At 38.9% G+C, this 17,791-nt stretch overlaps 1 protein-coding gene across 1 annotated transcript in view; it reads right to left on the reverse strand.

Moving 5' to 3' along the window:
• Window positions 1-2,574: 2,574 nt before the first annotated feature.
• The window catches only part of ptprfa (protein tyrosine phosphatase receptor type Fa), a 159,254-nt gene continuing 144,037 nt past the window's right edge, over window positions 2,575-17,791 (reverse strand). Inside the window, exons 28-32 of the mRNA XM_017304279.1 lie at window positions 9,001-9,127; window positions 8,638-8,763; window positions 7,806-7,960; window positions 5,356-5,491; window positions 2,575-3,192 (exon numbers count right to left, since the gene is read on the reverse strand). Of these exons, the coding sequence (XP_017159768.1) occupies window positions 3,112-3,192; window positions 5,356-5,491; window positions 7,806-7,960; window positions 8,638-8,763; window positions 9,001-9,127 (625 nt within the window). The 3' untranslated portion in view covers window positions 2,575-3,111. The remainder of the gene's footprint in view (window positions 3,193-5,355; window positions 5,492-7,805; window positions 7,961-8,637; window positions 8,764-9,000; window positions 9,128-17,791) is intronic.

Here is a 17,791-nt window from a genome sequence, read left to right on the forward strand (position 1 = left end):
TCAGAAAAGGAATTAGTATTAGAATTACAATGAACTTAGAATCCAGAAATACATGAGCAGTCACTACTTAGTTCCTTTTTATACATCTACTGGTTATAAACTATGGAGTACTCACTTTTAACCCAGAAAAGGAATTAGATTAGTTACACTTTAGCTTATTTTGTCAGAAACTGGAGAGTACTCACTATTTAGATACAGAGACCAGAAGCACAGAGGAAACTTTTGGATCTAGACTACTTTTTAGACTCCTGTTCTTCCAACCCAGAAATGGAATTAGACCAGAGGATACTTAGCAACACTGAACAGGAGCACCTAGTTTAGATACTTGGATCAACATTAGATAAAATTAGATTATTTTTCTTATTTTGCTCTTTCATTTGGTTTATTTTGTTTGTATTTCCTTTTAATTCCGGTAAAGCACTTTGTATTGCCTTGTCGCTGAAAATGTGCTATATAAATAAAATTACCTTTACTACAAGCAATATACATAGGATAAATAAAATGAGTTTGCAGGGATGGCTGTAAGACTTCAGTCCTTCCATTTGTTGCCATTGCATTGCTAAACAAGGATTTGTTTAGCAACTTGTTCCATGAACAAATACTTATTCATGGAACAAGTGCTGCTCTGTCTTGATTCAGTACAATTAGTATGTGCCATTTTGTGGAACAATTTCTCTACTTCACAGATCTGGTGTACAAAAGTATGTAGTTGTTTTTAATGACTTATCTGTATTTTGAGGACCCATGTTTGACTGAATCTCATCATTCCAAAAAAATGCCACAAAATATTAACATCAATTTTCATGTCTGAAATAATTCCTAAATCCAGATAGACAAAAGACCTTGCTCAGTTATATTGTAGCTTTTGGTTGACACTATCCATACACCACCCATTAACAATGTAGGAGAGAAAAGAAATTGTTGGTTAAACCAACTCTAAGGGTGCATTCAGACTAACCCAGGATTAGAGTCCTGAATCAGACTCTAATCCGTTTGTCTAGAAAGTCCGATTTTTGCGGGGAGATCAGAATGCAAATTTGAATTCCAAAACAGACTTAAAAAGCAAACTCTGATCCACCTAAAAACCTAGGTCTTGGGCCGGTTGAAATGAACTCTAAAACGGTAGAAAACCTGTCTGAATGAAACTTGGCCGTTCCAAAAGCAGGAAGTTAGTGAGAGTGCAGGACATTCAGGGTAATATATTACTTTTTGCTCTGCGGGTTAATGAAGATGTTGTGTCAGTTGTCGTAGCAACAGGTCTGCGTGCTGACACAGAAAGCAAGGAAAAGCAGAATATCCATCCATCCATTTTCAGTACACCCTTGTCCCTTAGTGTGGTCAGGTGGGTTGCTGGTGCCCATCTCCAGCTAACGTTCCAGGGGAGAGGTGGGGTCACCCTGGACAGGTCGCCAGTCTGTCGCAGGGCAACACAGAGACAGACAGGACAAACAACCATGCACACACACACTCACACCTAGGGAGAATTTAGAGAAATCAATTAACCTGACAGTCATGTTTTTGGACTGTGGGAGGAAACCGGAGTACCCGGAGAAAACCCACCATGCACAGGGAGAACATGGAAACTCCATGCAGAAAGACCCCGGGCTGAGAATTGAACCCAGAACCTTCTTGCTGCAAGGCAACAGCTCTACCAACTGCACCACTGTTCAGCCCCCGAAAAGCAGAATATAAATAGTTTAAAGTTGTTTTACTGTTTATCAGTTTAAATCCCAATTGCTGTGGCACTCTGCAGCTGCTGTAATTTTAAAACCTTTAATAAATAACAAAAGCTGAACTAAACTCATTTGTTTGCACATCTAATCATCATAAATCATATGATGATTAAATAATATGATGAAATAATCATATTTCATTTGTCCCATATATAAAGTACATGAGTCATGGTTTATTACATTTTGACAAACTAATAAAATTAACAGCAGCAATTATGTAATTATTCACCAATATAAAAGAGCAATTTGCTTAATCCTCTCTTGCATCTTGATAGAAACCAAACTGTTAAGAGCAGGGGTGTCCAAAGTGGGTCCTCAAAGGCCGGCATCCTGCACATTTTAGATATCTCCCTGGTGATAGTAACAACTTCTTCAGCTTATCAATGTTCCTCTTAGGCCTCTAATGAGCCATCATGTGATCCAGGTGCGTTAAACTAGGGAGAGAACTAAAACATGCAGGATGCCGGCCCTCGAGGACCCACTTTGGACACCCCTGGTTTAGAGATTTATATCAAGGGAAGATACTAACAAACATCAGGAATTTCTGTAGCTTTAATTTAAGCCATGTTTAGAGAAATCGGGTAAGAAATAAGGGCATTGCGATCGTTTTTGCAACAGATTCTTGCTCATCCTGCATTGGAACAGCCTGGTTTAGTGGACAGACTCACCACGTAGTAATGGCACCCGCAGGAGCATCGCTGGCGTTAGCGGCTAACAGGTGATGTCCAAACCAGTAATGTATATGAATAAAGAAATCCTACAACTGCTAAAATCTGACACTGCTCCGTTTTTGTTTACTTTTTGTGAAGAAGGAAATTGTGCTAATTTTCTTCAGAGGTTTTGTGTCGATTTCTTCAGTAGATCTTGGTGCAGTGCCACCACAGGTGATGGGGGAATATTTTTTTCAGTTAATTTTAGTCATTTGATACAGTGAATGCAAACTAGAGTACTGAAAATTTAATAAATGTTGCAATTTTAGTCCCCAATCGAACCTAGTCTACCGGACTATCTGACTATCTGGGTCTGAATGCATCCCAACATACCTCAAAATAACTAACGTCTCATTCTTTTATCCAGTAATTTGTCTTGCACAATTAAAAATAAACAAGCACTATATCCACTGTTTCTTTTAGGGTTTCTTTAGGTTTTATCTCAGGAAGGTTAATAATGATTGTAAACAAATATATATTCTGTATATGTAGGAAGAGTAAATGAGGATTCAGGATTGTCTTTGGGAAGGTATTGGTGTAATTTCTACCACCAGTCCACATACAAGTAATTGTCTTGTTTTCCTGCAGTGGTCATCTCCTCACTGGCCCCTCACTTACTCCTTATTAAGCAAAAATACATAATTTGGCTTTATTTGCCTTGAGTGCGTTTAAAGGAGAGGTTGCATTGCGTAGACATCAAAACTTCCCAGGTACTCCAAAGCTGCCCTGTAGCACATGTGGTACTGCTCCTACAGACAAAAATGAAGAGATCAACAAAAGCAAAGAAATTACTAGGGCAATACATAAAGGGTAAAATTAATTCACTGGCATTGAAATATATACACAGAGATGCAGAACATTTTGAAGTATTTTAGGTGAGCTAAATAGAAACCGAGCAACTGTGCTTGTAAAAAATAAAATCGATTTTACAACAGATATCCATCCATCCATCCATTTTCTTCCGATTATCCGGGGTCGGGTCGCGGGGGCAGCAGCTTCAGAAGGGAAGCCCAGACTTCCCTCTCCCCAGCAACTTCTTCCAGCTCCTCCGGGATATCCAGGATAACAGATATCCATAGAACATATTTCAATTTTCCCAAACTTGTAAGATGGTTAATAAGCAGGTTTATATCAGTTTACTCATAATCTTATGGTCATGGAAGCAAACCAAGGATTAAGACACTTTGCTTGGGGCTGGTCGAGGACCAGCTTCTCTACTATTTTAATTCCAGCTTGGGGACCACTGGTCTAAACCTTGTGTTAATAGTTTGCATTTGTGCAAATAGACATGAGTTATTCCATTCATCCTCAGGGATTTCTGTTTGCAGATCAGTTTTCCAAGCTTGTAAATATGCGAGACTATTTTCTTTTGAACCTAAAAGTAAAATATTATATTTGGAAAGTAGGCCTCTACTCTGATTATGGTGAATGGCTATATTCTCTATGGTAGAGAGTGGAGGTTCAGAAGTAGTGAGGCAAACACAAAACTTCCATCCATCCATCCATTTTCTTTCACCCTTGTCCCTCAGTGGGGTCGGGAGGGTTGCTGGTGCCCATCTCCAGCTAACCTGCCGGGCGATAGGTGGGGTCACCCTGGACAGGTCGCCAGACTGCCGCAACACAGAGATACACAGGACACACACTCACACCTAGGGGCAATTTAGACAGACCAATTAACCTGACAGTCATGTTTTTTGGACTGTGGGAGGAAACCGGAGTACCCGGAGAAAACCCACGCATGCACAGGGAGAACATGCAAACTCCATGCAGAAAGACCAGGGCCGGGAATCGAACCCAGAACCTTCTTGCTGCAAGGCAACAGCTCTACCAACTGCGCCACTGTGCAGCCCACACAAAACGTCTAATCTGTAAATACTTTAAAAAATGCTTTTGGGGCAGGCTGTACTTATTTACCAGTTGTTCAAAGGACATCTAAACTCCTTTAACTACAAAGGTCCCCTATTTTATTTAAGCCTTTATTCATCCATATTCATCCTGTCTGCTCTTCCTGGTTTGAATCTATTGTTTCCCCAAATAGGTGACAGACATGAGATTTAGGACATCTTATCTAAACCCTTATGGGAGTGGTGCCAAACTGATATTGTGTTTTTGAGAAAAGGATTTTTGGTGTTTTTTAATAGATGTTTAAGTTCAGCTGAGTAAAAATAGGATGTCAAAGGTAATGTTACCGAGTTGTTTTCTATTTGTACCCAACAAGGTATGTCACTGGTTGAAAATTAACAGGAAGCAGCACAAAGCTGCGCAGCACAATAGTACAATTTAATGTTTGGCACTCTATTTATAGACGGACCAACAGTACCACAAATTAACGTAATCGAATTAATTACCAAAAATAAAGAATTATCCAATACTTTAAAGAAGTATTAAAGTTTTTAATACTTTAATACTGAAAATGACTGACAGATGTCTCCATCCAATCTGATGGCTCTAGAGAAGAACTGAACAGAAAAATGGGTCACACTATATAGGTGAGCTAAGCTTGTGGCATTATATTCAAAAAGATTTCAAGCTGGAATTGCTGCCAAATGTGGATCAAAGTGTGTGAATACTTACATAAATGTGATTTCTTGTTTCTTTTTCAATAAATTTGCAAAAATAGCATTTTTTCCTACATTACTCTGATGATTACTATATCTGTGTAAAATTTTGAGGAAATATTATTTAATACAATTTGGGATAAGTTGTATTAAATTATTCATGTTTCAAACTGCAACATGAAAAAATTGAAATGCTGTGAATGCTTTCCAGATGTGCTGTATTTTGCCCCACATTCCATTACCTTTCAAGTAATGGAAGTTATCTTAGTTTCCTTATAAATGATAATAACACAACATATGTACTATTGTTGACATGTAATTGGTAATGGCACCAGGACATTAACAAAGCAATACCTCTGTCTGAACCATGGCTGGCCTTTGAGTTTGGAGAATCTTGACTGTCTGAAAGATGTCAACCACGCCTTCGTACCTCATCCTCTCCAACACGATACTCAAAGTGATGAATACTCCAGTCCGTCCGACCCCAGCGCTGATGGACATACATTACATATTACTAAGATCATCACAGTGGCAATAGTGAGGATACACCCACCTGGTAAATGTTGCTTGTGAAACATTATCGAAAGCCAACAAATATGTTGGTATTGAGCAAGTCAAGAAAAAAAAAAATCAGAACTTAGGTTGGTGATTCACTCTTTGAGGCTGTGGGCTCCCACAAATGGTTCTCAGCCCCTTTAGGTACCTCAAAGGATATGCACTCTCACTTGAGATCAAGAACCACCTTGGGCAACAGGGACTATGTTTTATGGTAGGTGTATGGTGCTTGGGTGTGCTCCAGGGCGCCACCTTTTGGTTTGTATGTGCTGTGTGGGTTGCGTAGAATATGGTATCTGATGAAGACTTGAAGCTTTGTGTTATAATGTTGGTTATGTTGGGGCTTGTCAACAATCATGTTGACAAACCCCAAGACAAAAGGGCAAAAAAAGCTCTTTAATATATTAGAGAATTTTGGTCTAACACAACATGTCAAATAAGCATCACATACTCGATGTTACACTGAGAGCTGTGGTGAGGAAGGGGGAAAAATCAGCAAACTTGGCTGTACAATAATCAAAGCTGGTTTGTTAGGCAGGCCTCCAGCATCATAGCACAGTTCAAAATGACAGTTTTCCCATCAGACAGTCTCTGCTACAGCCAGCAGTCAACCTATATACTGGTTATCCCCACCTTCTCAATTTACCCCCAGCCAATCAAACTCCAGCCAGCTCAGGAGCAGGCCCGCCTCAAACCCAGCTCTTTTATAGGAGCTGGGTTTGAGGCGGGGCTGCTCCTTATCAGGGTGCCAAAATGGCTGCTAAAAGGACACACCCACAAGATAACAAACATTTCACAGACATAGGATCATATATACGCACACCAGAATTGCAACATTACAGAAAATCTTATTGCTTCTTAACACTTGAGGTCACACACTAGACCTGGTTATCAGTAAGGGTGTGAATATTTCCAATGTGTCTGTAACTGATGTTGCCCTGTCGGATCACTTCCTGTTATCTGTGAAAGTTCTTTATCCGATAACCCACTTGGACAAACAGCTACTGTCACAAAATGTTCTTTCACAGAAAACACAGCAGAAACATTTAATCAAATCTACTTTTCTTCCTTGCCCTTAAGCTGTAATGATGTAGGGTAGGGTGCGGGTTGGAGTCCCCACTCCCCCGCTGTTTTTTTTTCTGCCGATTTGAAGGGCAGAACTTCGACTCTGTGGGAAATTTAATGTTTTTGATTGTTGATTCAATGTTGCATGACTCTGTGTTTATGTGTTTAATGATGTAAAACACTTTGAAATGCCTTGCTGCTGAAATGTGCTATACAAATAAAATTTGATTGATTGATTGTTGGTTTGTGTTAAGAAAATATATTTAAAATAAGCTAGTTGTAAAACTTAACCATATCTTCAATAATTAGTTAAAATTAATGGTGTTTCAAATAAGGAAATTCACTTCAAATTATATTCATGGTTCAATTGGAGTAATCATTTATCTAGGATATTTCTAGTGAAACATACACTAAATTGAATTAAAATAACTTAAAAAGGGTAGTTCTCTTTAATTAAGAACGCCGCTTGTTTCCTTGTGTATGAGTTTGATCACTTGATAAAATTCTAGACAGGGCATAAAAAACATCTGTCTTTATTTTAATGAAAAATAATACTTCTTTTGTTTTCATTTGTTCTTAAAATGAAAACTCGCTAAAGCACACTCCCCCTAAGTTCAATACAGCGTCGAAGGGAAAACACGCCCTCCCGTTTAAAGTGTGGGACCCGGAACAAAAACTTCAGATCGCCATGAGGTTCCTTTGTGACCTGGTCTCCGAAGAAACATCCGTAGCGGTGAGATGTTTCTTTGTAATATTTTGTCGTGGTGTGCGGATGTCTGTCTGTGAGGTAAATATTGCTGGTTTGTGATTTTATTTGAGTTTTGTCCGTGTCATTAGTTGTTTGTTTAATAAAATTTTATGCTTTTGGACGTGGAGAAACGTGTTGTCCCGTTTTTTATGGTTCAGCTGATACAATGACGACTTCAATGAATCCGGGCAGGGGAGGAAATAAACGAGTCAAAAAGTTTGTTTGATTATTCCTCTTCTGAATCATTTTAACATTTGCCATAATGACAGCTTGCTTGTTGGAAGACAGCTCTACTTCCGCAAGGGAACAGTGACAGTGACACCGGTTCTGAACCCAGAGCCGGTGTCATGTCAATTCCAGTGCACCATCACTTTATGGCATTACACCGTTATGTTTTCAACTATAAGAACAACAAAGAACACATTTTACACTTTACCTGCAATGTACAGTGATCGGTCCATCCTGTCCAAACTGTTCTTTAGTTTTATGGACTTGACCAATAAAGTTGATGAAGTCTTCTCCAGTTTTGGGCACTCCTTGCTCTGGCCAGTGAGTGTATTGAAACTGCCTGATGGTCCTTGACTGACCATCCTAATGGAGGCACAAGAAAATGAAAATGCATACAGAAAACAGCTGTACTTTAAGTGACATTAGCACTGTTAGTGTTAACTTCATATATTCATCACTGTCATTGGTCGTGGAACATTCCTAAATATCGAACAGTTTTCAAATTACAGAATGATGTTTTATGAGGATAAAAAAGCGGAATAAATCTTTCTTAAATGATAAACACAAATGTGTGAGATATCTCACACAGATATTTTGAAAAAGCTACATTAGGAGTGCTACAAAAATCAGTTTTAGGACCACTTATTTAGAATTAATATTTAATAAGATCTGTACTGAAAAAAATGCATGATAATATCAACACTGACTATCATATTAGAAAATTGCTTTAGAGTTAACCATAAAATCAACATTAAGCATTCCGCAGTTCCTAAACACAGGGAATTGCTATGTTTGTGTTAAAAACATAGTTGAAACAAATGTGCTACATTTGTACATTCTTAAGAATGTAAAACACTTAAAAATTATTGGGTGAATTTTAAACAAATGCTACAAAATGCAAAGAAATAAATTGGATATTGGTCAAACTATACTTCGGAAATTAGCTTACTACTGAATTATAAACCAAACTACACGGTTCTGATTTCTGTGACTTCACTGTTGCTTCATCAAAGAAAAAATATACATCGGTGAGGGCTTACTCTGGCGTCTGTGACTTTAAACTCTCTCAGTATGTACTGAGGCATGTTGTACTCAGCCACTGGATCAACAACCAAGTACTGGTATCGAGTAGAACGCACCACTGGCCAGTACTGATAGCACTTTTCCTACACAATCAAAAGGAAGAATACAGAAATTAGTAATAATGAGAGGAGTAAGAAACCCTTGCATTACAGAAGTTAATGTGGCCATTTTGTTTTCACAAGATACTACTGATGATTTTACCCTGAATTAGCACCTTGAAAGTGTTGTATTTGTAGATCTAGACCTTTTGTCACTTTTTAATCATGCAAGTGTACAATGTTTCTCCCTTCTACCTTATGGACATGATTGTTGTGATTTACCTGTCCCATCTCGCGCAGTTTGGTTAACATGATTACAATTGTGGAGTTGTGTTCCCACAACATTCTCCAAAAGTTTTCAGTTGTTTGTGCCAGTGGTCCCTGAGCAGCAATGTATGCTCTTTGGTGCCTGCACAGATTTAAAAAACAGAGAGATTTTATTTTTCTTTGGTTGGTTCTAACTGGGATCAGCTGCACCACCAATGTGATCTATACAGCAAACAAACCAGTTTAAATTGTATTTTTACATTTGCTTTATTCTGGATGTACCTTTATGCAGTTCGTTTGTTACTGTTCCCGTCAGTTCAACCTGTAGGTGACTGAATGACTGAAAGGACTAAGTCTGTTTTATTAATATTATAGTAATATTATTTGGTCACAGACTTCAGACCAGATCTGATTCTTGGTTCTTTAGCTCGGTTTTGTCAGACCTCTGCTGTTAATCTTGGTTTTACTTTTGATAGCTCTTTAAAGCTAGATAAAGAAATTAGCTCTGTCGTTAATGTTTTTATCACCTGCAGATTTTAGCAAAAGTTACATCTTATTTTTGTTTTAAGGACTTTGAAGGACTCATCCATGCCTTCATTACAACTTGTTTGGACTATTGCAATTCATTATGTAGAGGCAGATGCAGCGACTTCAAATGATCCAGAATGCAGCAGAACAGCTTCTTACAGGAACCAGGAAGTGTGACCATATAAGTCTACACTGGCCTCTTTACACTGGCTGTCTGTCTTTTATCGAATAGATTTTAAGATTCTGTTATTAACTTATAAAGTTTTAAATGGGTTAGCCTCCCTTTATCTTCGGGACTTTTTAAAATTTCAGTCTGTGTCCAGAACCCTATAATCAAACAATCAGCTGATAGTTCCTCGGACTCGACCTAAGAGGTAAGGAGATCAGGCTTTTTCTCTGTTGTTGCTCCTATTTTATGGAACAATTTACCTTTCCAGATTAGATCTGCCAACAGCCTGGATCACTTTAAAGTGCTTCTGAAAACTCATTTTTGTTTGTATACTCTGCTTTTATCAATTTGTGTTATTGTTGTTCCTGTACAGCACTTTGGTGCAGTTTTACACCTGTTTTTAAAGTGCTATATAAATAAATTTGACATTGACATTGTTTTCAGTCTGTGCCCCACCCATTTATTCACAATTTCGAGTTGTGGTGAACTGAAGAAAAACAGGAAAAATGGAGAAGAAACATTTCCAGTGATCAAACAATGACTCTTCATTGTAGAGAGTAGGGTGTTAAAATACACCAAGGCATATCTGCACATTGGAACATAAAAAAAGGCATCCCACAAGGCTCTATACTATGCACTTTGCTTTTTAATCAACGACCCTTGGACACACTCAGCTTGTCTGAGTGACATGATGTTAAGATAGGAAAATTCAACTGCCTAGTAGTTCCTTCGTATGAACGGTGTGTTTGACCTATGGAGGCCAACACTGAAACTGTTTTATGTAAAATATTGCATAAATTTTTTTGTATAAACATTTATACAAAAATATCTACATTCAGACATAGACATAAAGATAGAACCCTAAATATTCTATATAGACAGTCTCAGTAAAAATGAAAATTTATTCAAATGGAAGGTTGAAAGGTCTGGAAGGTCCGTTTTTGGCCTAAATATGTTGAAAACTTGCTGCTGGGCTGAGGATGATTTGGAAGATTCAGTAAATGCGCCATGTAATGGATGCCTACAGGAATGGCATGTGAGCAATGCTGAAGCTCCCACCGTCGCCTCACGACTAGCGAGGTGCTAAGTTGTGAGGGCCCCCTAATGCTGCTTGAGGTTTTACATTTTTTTGTATTTACTATTAATCTTCACTTTTCATTTAAATCAACTCTTAAAGGTAAGCACCTTTAGGACAGGTGTTGCAAATGAGCATTAGCTATAAACATTGTGATAATGGAATAAAATTGTTTTGGTTAATTTTTCTTGTATGTGTCCCTGGCAAATAAACAATGAAAAAAATCTTAATTGATTAATCTTAAGAAAAATGTGTCATGAGAGGAATAAATAATATAATGCTAATAGTCATTTCCATAAAATCTTATGAAAGTTTCATTAAAGAATTTCTGGATAACATTTTTAACATTGTGTATATGTAGTCCAAGTGACTCATTTACATACTGCATATTTATATCCACCCTTATTTTAATAGATTACATTATTAAAATTTTTTATGGACCCATTCAATACTGAACTGCACAGTGGCACTGTTGGAGGCACTGTGACTTTACAGCAAGAATGTCCTGGGTTTGTATCTGGGCCGAGAAGAAACAAACTTCTGCATGGAGTTTGCGTCTTCTCCCTGTGCATGCATGGGTTCTCTGTGGGTACTCTGGCTTCTTCCCAAGGTCCAACAACATGACTGCTAGGTTAATTGGTCTTTCTAAATTCTCCCTAGTTGTGTGTGTGCATGCATTGTTGTTTGTCCTGTCTGTCTCTGTGTGTGTTGCCTTGCGATGCACTGGTGACCTGTCCAGGGTGAACCCTGCCCATTGACTGCTAGAGATAGGCACCAGTACCGGTCACGATCCCAATAGGGATAAATGTATATGATAATGGATAGATGGACAGCAGATGACTTGGGTAGTATCAGTGGGCCTGTTGTTGGCTCTGTAACAATTACAAGTGATTTATAATTTTGTTACGTCCACCCTACACAACATACTTGAGGACACGAGACAAGAATGAGGGTTCAACAAAATATTTTATTCTTAAACTCTCTTGAACTTTGTTTTTTTTTTTTGGTTCAGTGGCTTCTGATTTTCTGAGAAGAAAAAGAGTTAAATGCCCTCAGTATCCCATGTCCCCCCCCCCAAAAAAGAAAAAACAAAACCCCAAAAGTATCAACAGAAAGTTGGATCTGGTGAGCCGATCAAACAGAACAAAACGGTACAGCAGGGGGCCAACCCTATAGAGGGCTGTCGAAGCCCCTACTAGTACCGGACTAAAGCAAAAAAGAACCTAATTCAAGAGAAAGATCAAAACCAGGCCAAAATCACAACAAAAAAGCAAACAAACACAAGAGCTAGCAGAAATACCGCATGGAAGGCTGGAGACATCAGCTGGACGTGCACCGCATCAAGATACATCCCCGGTGGTGGTGGTGTGAGTGGAAGGGCGGATCTCCCTAACATGTCGAAACCCAGTCTATTTATAGGCGGACCAACAGTGCCACAAATTAACGTAAACGAATTAATTACCAAAAATAAGAAATTATCCAAACTCCAAAATATATCAACAAAAGGTAATTCAACTCAAGTCTATAAAAAAAAAAATAAAAAAACAAAGACAAAAATTATCATAATGTGCCTGAAGCACACAACACATTTTTCATGTGCAAACAAGTTTTGGCCACTTGTTGTCTTTTGCTATTTTAATAAGTGCTCAGAATTTATGCTGAAATTCTTCCCTTTCTGTATTTCATTCTTCTGACTTCGTGTGAACCTTCTGGAATGACAGCATTCCAGTGAAATGCTGTCATTCCACTGAAATTTAAACAATGCGGGACAATAAATTTATTGTGTTTCTTTTAAAGCAGTTAGCGAGAAACGTTAATTGAATGTTGAATTATGGTCAAAAAGGTTGATGTTTGGCTAAAGCAGTGGTTCTTAACCTTTTTTGAAGTACCGAACCCACCAGTTTCATATGCGCGTTCACTGAACCCTTCTGCAGTGATAAATAAAATATGATTTTTTTCCCCCAAAATTCAAGATATAGGGGTGACCCAACTAGAGTCAGTCTAGTTGGGTCACCCCAAGATCACTAAGTCTTCTTAAAAGGTAGAGTCTCTGAGAACAGTTCTTCAAAATACAGTCAGTGTTTTCAGCAAAGTTGAGCTGACTGTCCAGGAACAACCAGAGGTATTTAAAATCTGCCAGTTTCAACAGGTTGGCCATCGAGAGAAACCTGAACCACTTTAAGGTCTTTAGATCATTTAATTAGCTCTACATTCTTAAGAGAACTAAAAATTAATAATAAATAAGAAAGACTTTGCGGTATTCTGATTTAGTAATGTAATTATATTAGTTGTGTTACCACCCTCACACCACTAGAGGCAGTAGCAACCCCGAAAAGATGCGACTAAAGAGCAGATTTAGAAATACACCGAAACTACAGAATTTGGTAAAAACTGTGAGCTTTGCTGAAGTAATTAAAGCCAAGTTCAAATTTATGCTGAGAGTGAAACTCCTTCAATCAGTGCTCCTCCGCAGTTCTGATTGGCTAAGCAATGTAACGTGATCCTCTGATTGGCTAAGCAATGTAACGTGAACCTCTGATTGGCTAAGCAATGTAACGTGATCCTCTGCAGCTAGTGATGGCAAAGCAGGGTGCGTCATCACGACTTTACACAAGTGTGTCTTTACCTCCACAGAAGAGGCTCCGCCGAACCCCTGAGACATACTCATCGAACCCCTGGGGTTCGATCGAACCCAGGTTAAGAACCAGTGGGCTAAAGTCAATAAGTAATGGTGGATCAACCATCAAACAATCATCCCATTCTAGCCAATTAACCAAAGTTTAAAAAATGTCATTGAATCCATGTTGGGTAGCACTTTATTTGAAGGGATGTGCATAAGACTGACATGACACTGTCATAAACATGACATAACACCTGTCATGAACATAAAGAAGTCTTTATGAATGTCTGACTGTTGTCATGAAGTATCATTTGGTTAATAATGACACTTTTAATGCAACGTTGCTCTAAAAGTTGCATTGAAAGTCCATTGAAAGTGCCAACTTTGCATGATTTTGTAAATAATGACAATTTAATGCAAAGTTGGCATTTTAATGGACTTTCAATGCAACTGCAAGTTTTAGGCATTCCTCTGCTTCAGCACACAAGATTTCAATTGGTGGCTGATTAACAGGGTTTTGCTGAATTGCAATCTTCTGAATGATGTGTGTTGAAGTAGGGGAACATTAAAAACATTCAGGTCAGTGTGCCTTAAGGACCAGGTTTGGGAAACACTGGTAATCAAGATCAATCAAGAAGGGAGCGGGAGATCGCCAGATGGATTGGAGCAGCATCTGTAGTGAAGTGGGTGCTGTACCAGTCCGTTGTGATGAAGAGAGAGCTGAGTCTAGAAGTGAAGCTCTCGATTCAGGAATGTAGGAATGTAGATTCCTACCCTCAGAGAGGAGCCAGTTGAGGCTCGGGCATCTGGTCAGGATGCCTCCTGGACGYCTCCCTGGTGAGGWGTTCCGGACACGTCCCACCGGGAGGAGGCCTCGGGGAAGACCCAGGACACGCTGGAGGGACTATGTYTCTCGGCTGGCCTTGGAACGCCTTGGGATTCCCCCGGGGAAGCTCGAACAAGTGGCTGGGGAGAGGGAAGTTTGGGCCTCCCTTCTGAAGCTGCTGCCCACACGACCCGACCCCGGATAAGCTTCTGTTTGGATTGTAATCAATGTTGAAATAATATATGCAATTTGTTGCATCCATTCCACCTCTCATTCTCCTCTTTGAGCTCTGGCTGAGATAATTTTATTATTGAGTAGGTGTTTATCATGTTTTACATTAAGCACCATATGTTGTGGACAATGGGTTGTCATTCCTTTGTGTACATTTTCTTATTCATCTGTAAATATTATTACTGACTGTGTATAATGTGTTGACACAAAAACATCTACAAGTCACAAGCAGTGGAGTGGTCCACCTCACCCTTTTTGAATGAGTGGTATATTCCAACTACACAGCCCCTTTGCGACTGTCCACAGGAATTTCATTCTACTCTGAGCACTTTTTCAGTTACTTTGGCAATATTACTTTTATCTTAACTGTTTATTGAAAAATAGCTACATTGTTTTGCGCCTATACTTGATAGGTAAATGTGTGATTATACTGTATATGTCAACTAACATTAATATTCATGAACGGTAGCACCTGCAGATGTACAGCTGTACGCACTGTGTGTACGCTGTACGCTCAGAACTGAGGACCCGAAATTTCAGTCAAGTAAAAAAAACAATAGGATCTTTGAGGATCAGGGTATGGGACAGGCAACCACCGGCAATGGGACAGGAACCTCTGAGGACGGAGAAGCAGGTTAGTGGGTTGTAGTCTTGAGGGTCAAGGCTGAATAAGAAAAACCATTAACCTTCTGAAAGTGTTGTGGAGGATGAGGAGTCCAGGTAGCACAGTGGTTAGTAACAGGTGACACATCCAGGAAGAGACCGAACTTGGAGGTCAAGGGGTTGAGGCAGGATCAAGATAGCAGGACAAGGCAAAAATATCAGGCGAAGAACAGTGGTCAGGGCACAGAAAAGGGTCCAACACATGCAGGCAATATCAGACAGGCAAATCCAGGGACAAGGCAGGAAGTAGAGGTCGAAAGGCAGAAGCAGGGTCGAGTCCAGAAAACAGAGGCCAGTGAAGAATCCGACGTGGGCTAGACAGGGCAGGAAAATCCAAGGGACAAAGGACATGTTCGAGATCGTGGTCAGGTCAGGAGGAAATGCTGGATATCTACTCACACCAAGGCTTTCAAAAATCTGGCACCGTCTCCCTGCCTGAGAACTGACTATAACTGCTGGTGAACAGGTGGAAGACATGAACCTGATTGTGCTCCAGCGCAGCAGCATGCAGGTGAACCAGATGAGCTTGATGGGAGAGGTGAGTGCTGAGGAGAAAAACAAGGCAGGCAGACGGGCCAGAAACATGACACTGTGCGTACATTGAGATTTTTCTTTGAGTAAGAAAAATAAATACTAGATTTTTTTTATTATCTAATCCTGTTTACTGTTAACAAAATTGTGGAGACAAAAATGGTATTTTGTGTCAAAACATCCTGTTGGTAGCCCACATATGTCTGTGGGGGTGCCACATGTATGTCCTAAATGTTAATGTTATTGGCCAGCTCACTTTTGCTTATTGGTGGTTTGGCGCTCTTTCTGTACTCTAAATGTGACAACTGAAGTTCACTAAAAATTAATTAGTGGGAGTTTTAATCCTCCCGTAGTTCCAAGAGGAGTCAAATGAACGCCACTTGAGCTTTTTGCCGTGTGTGCGGTTCTGAGTCACCAGTCTAACAGTTATTTTTTTGGATGGCCGACCATGACATCTTCCGTGCTCTTCCTGAGTGTTGCAAGACTTCAGAAGGGTTAAACAGTTAAATCTAGTGGAAATTTTGCCAAAAACGGTAGAAATTAAGCAAATATTGTTTTTCCCCTCCTTCTCCTCTGGAAGTCTGACACACCACCTGAACCTGAGAATCTCCATCCTCCACCTGTGGATCACAGATAGGCTTTGCTTTCCTGTCTTTATTAGTTAGTATAATTTGTAAGAAAAAACACGGATTAGATCTACTGGTTTTTGTCAAGTATGTCTGAGTATTTGTGTGGTGTATATGTGCGCTGTTTTGTTGCGACATGCACACAATGCGCATATGGTGTTGGGAATGTGGTTGTGCAGGGTATTGTGCGTACCCTCTGATAATATTCTACAGGTGCCTCTGTTCATGAATATTCATTAGTGTCTCCTTATTAATATAACTGCAAGTATACAAGTGGTACTATATGGTTTCGGTGTCTGATTTCAGACCTACAACTAGGTCTGAGAGCTAAATTACATGATTTCATTTTTCAATGTGTTTCAAAACTTTTCAAATGTTTCTTATTGTCTTCGTCTAGGGCCATGCGGAGACAACTAAAGGGGCAGATGCTAAAAAAAAAGGGCATATCTAACCGCCTTCTTGGACAGAATATAACAAAGCCACTCAGCTTTCAGAGTTTAATAAACAATGATAAATTACAAAATTGTGACATGTACAATCAAAGCTAAGAAAAATCTCTTTATAGAGCATACAACTACACATATGTATTAGTAATTTCTTCCTGCAGGTCTATTTTGTTATAGGAAAGTATTGCAATATTCAAACCAGCAATTTAGCAAGATATGTAAATCAGAGCTGGACCAGACATATTTTGTCTTTACAGAATTACACTATTAAATACACAATACACAAAGCAACCTTTTAGTGACTGTAATCTATAAACAGAGCTGCCTGTTTGCTGCAGTGGAGATGAAGACGATCCATTCAGGAAAGCAGAGCTGCGTCAAACTTTAACGTGGAACTGCAGAAAAAAAAAGAAGCAAATATTGAATTGTTAATGCATGTCACCATGAGAAAAGCCTACTGAGTTTTGCTTTAAAAAACAAAATCACAGTTTTGTCTCATGAAGTGATTTTTTTTTTTTGCAAAACAAACTTATTTGTGCATGTCAGAAATCTTTTCTTGATATTCTAAGTTTTTGTTTGTGACTCAAAGTTTTGCTTGTGATTCTCACATGATGTCGTGGGCAGGGCCTAAAATCACAACAAAAGATTTCTGATGGGTGTAAATAAAAGTTTGTTTGGCAAATAACTTTTTAAGTTCACGAGACAAAAATGAGTTATTTAATTTAAAAAAAAGTTTTTTAAACAAAACTTTTTGATTTAAGAAAATAAATAATTACAATTCCAAAAGATTTTGATTAAAATTTTATTTTACTTAACTGAAGTCAGTTTTTTTTTTCATTGAATAATTAGGTGGAAAAAATTAACTGCATACTTTCCGAACCAGACCATAAACTTAAAGTCTGAGTTGAGTTTTTTACCCTTCATTAATGACACTTTTGTTACATACTGTTGTTGCGCAACACCTCCTCCCCTTCTCTCTCACTCTACTTCCCCTTTTCAGAGGAGGGAGATGTGCAGCCAGCTCTCCATCTAACGGGTAATTTGAGTTTTCTAAATCTGATGGGATTTTACCCTGTTCAGAACTGAGTAAA

The sequence above is a fragment of the Poecilia reticulata genome, linkage group LG4 (genome assembly GCF_000633615.1).
Source record: "Poecilia reticulata strain Guanapo linkage group LG4, Guppy_female_1.0+MT, whole genome shotgun sequence".
Lineage (NCBI taxonomy): Eukaryota > Metazoa > Chordata > Actinopteri > Cyprinodontiformes > Poeciliidae > Poecilia > Poecilia reticulata.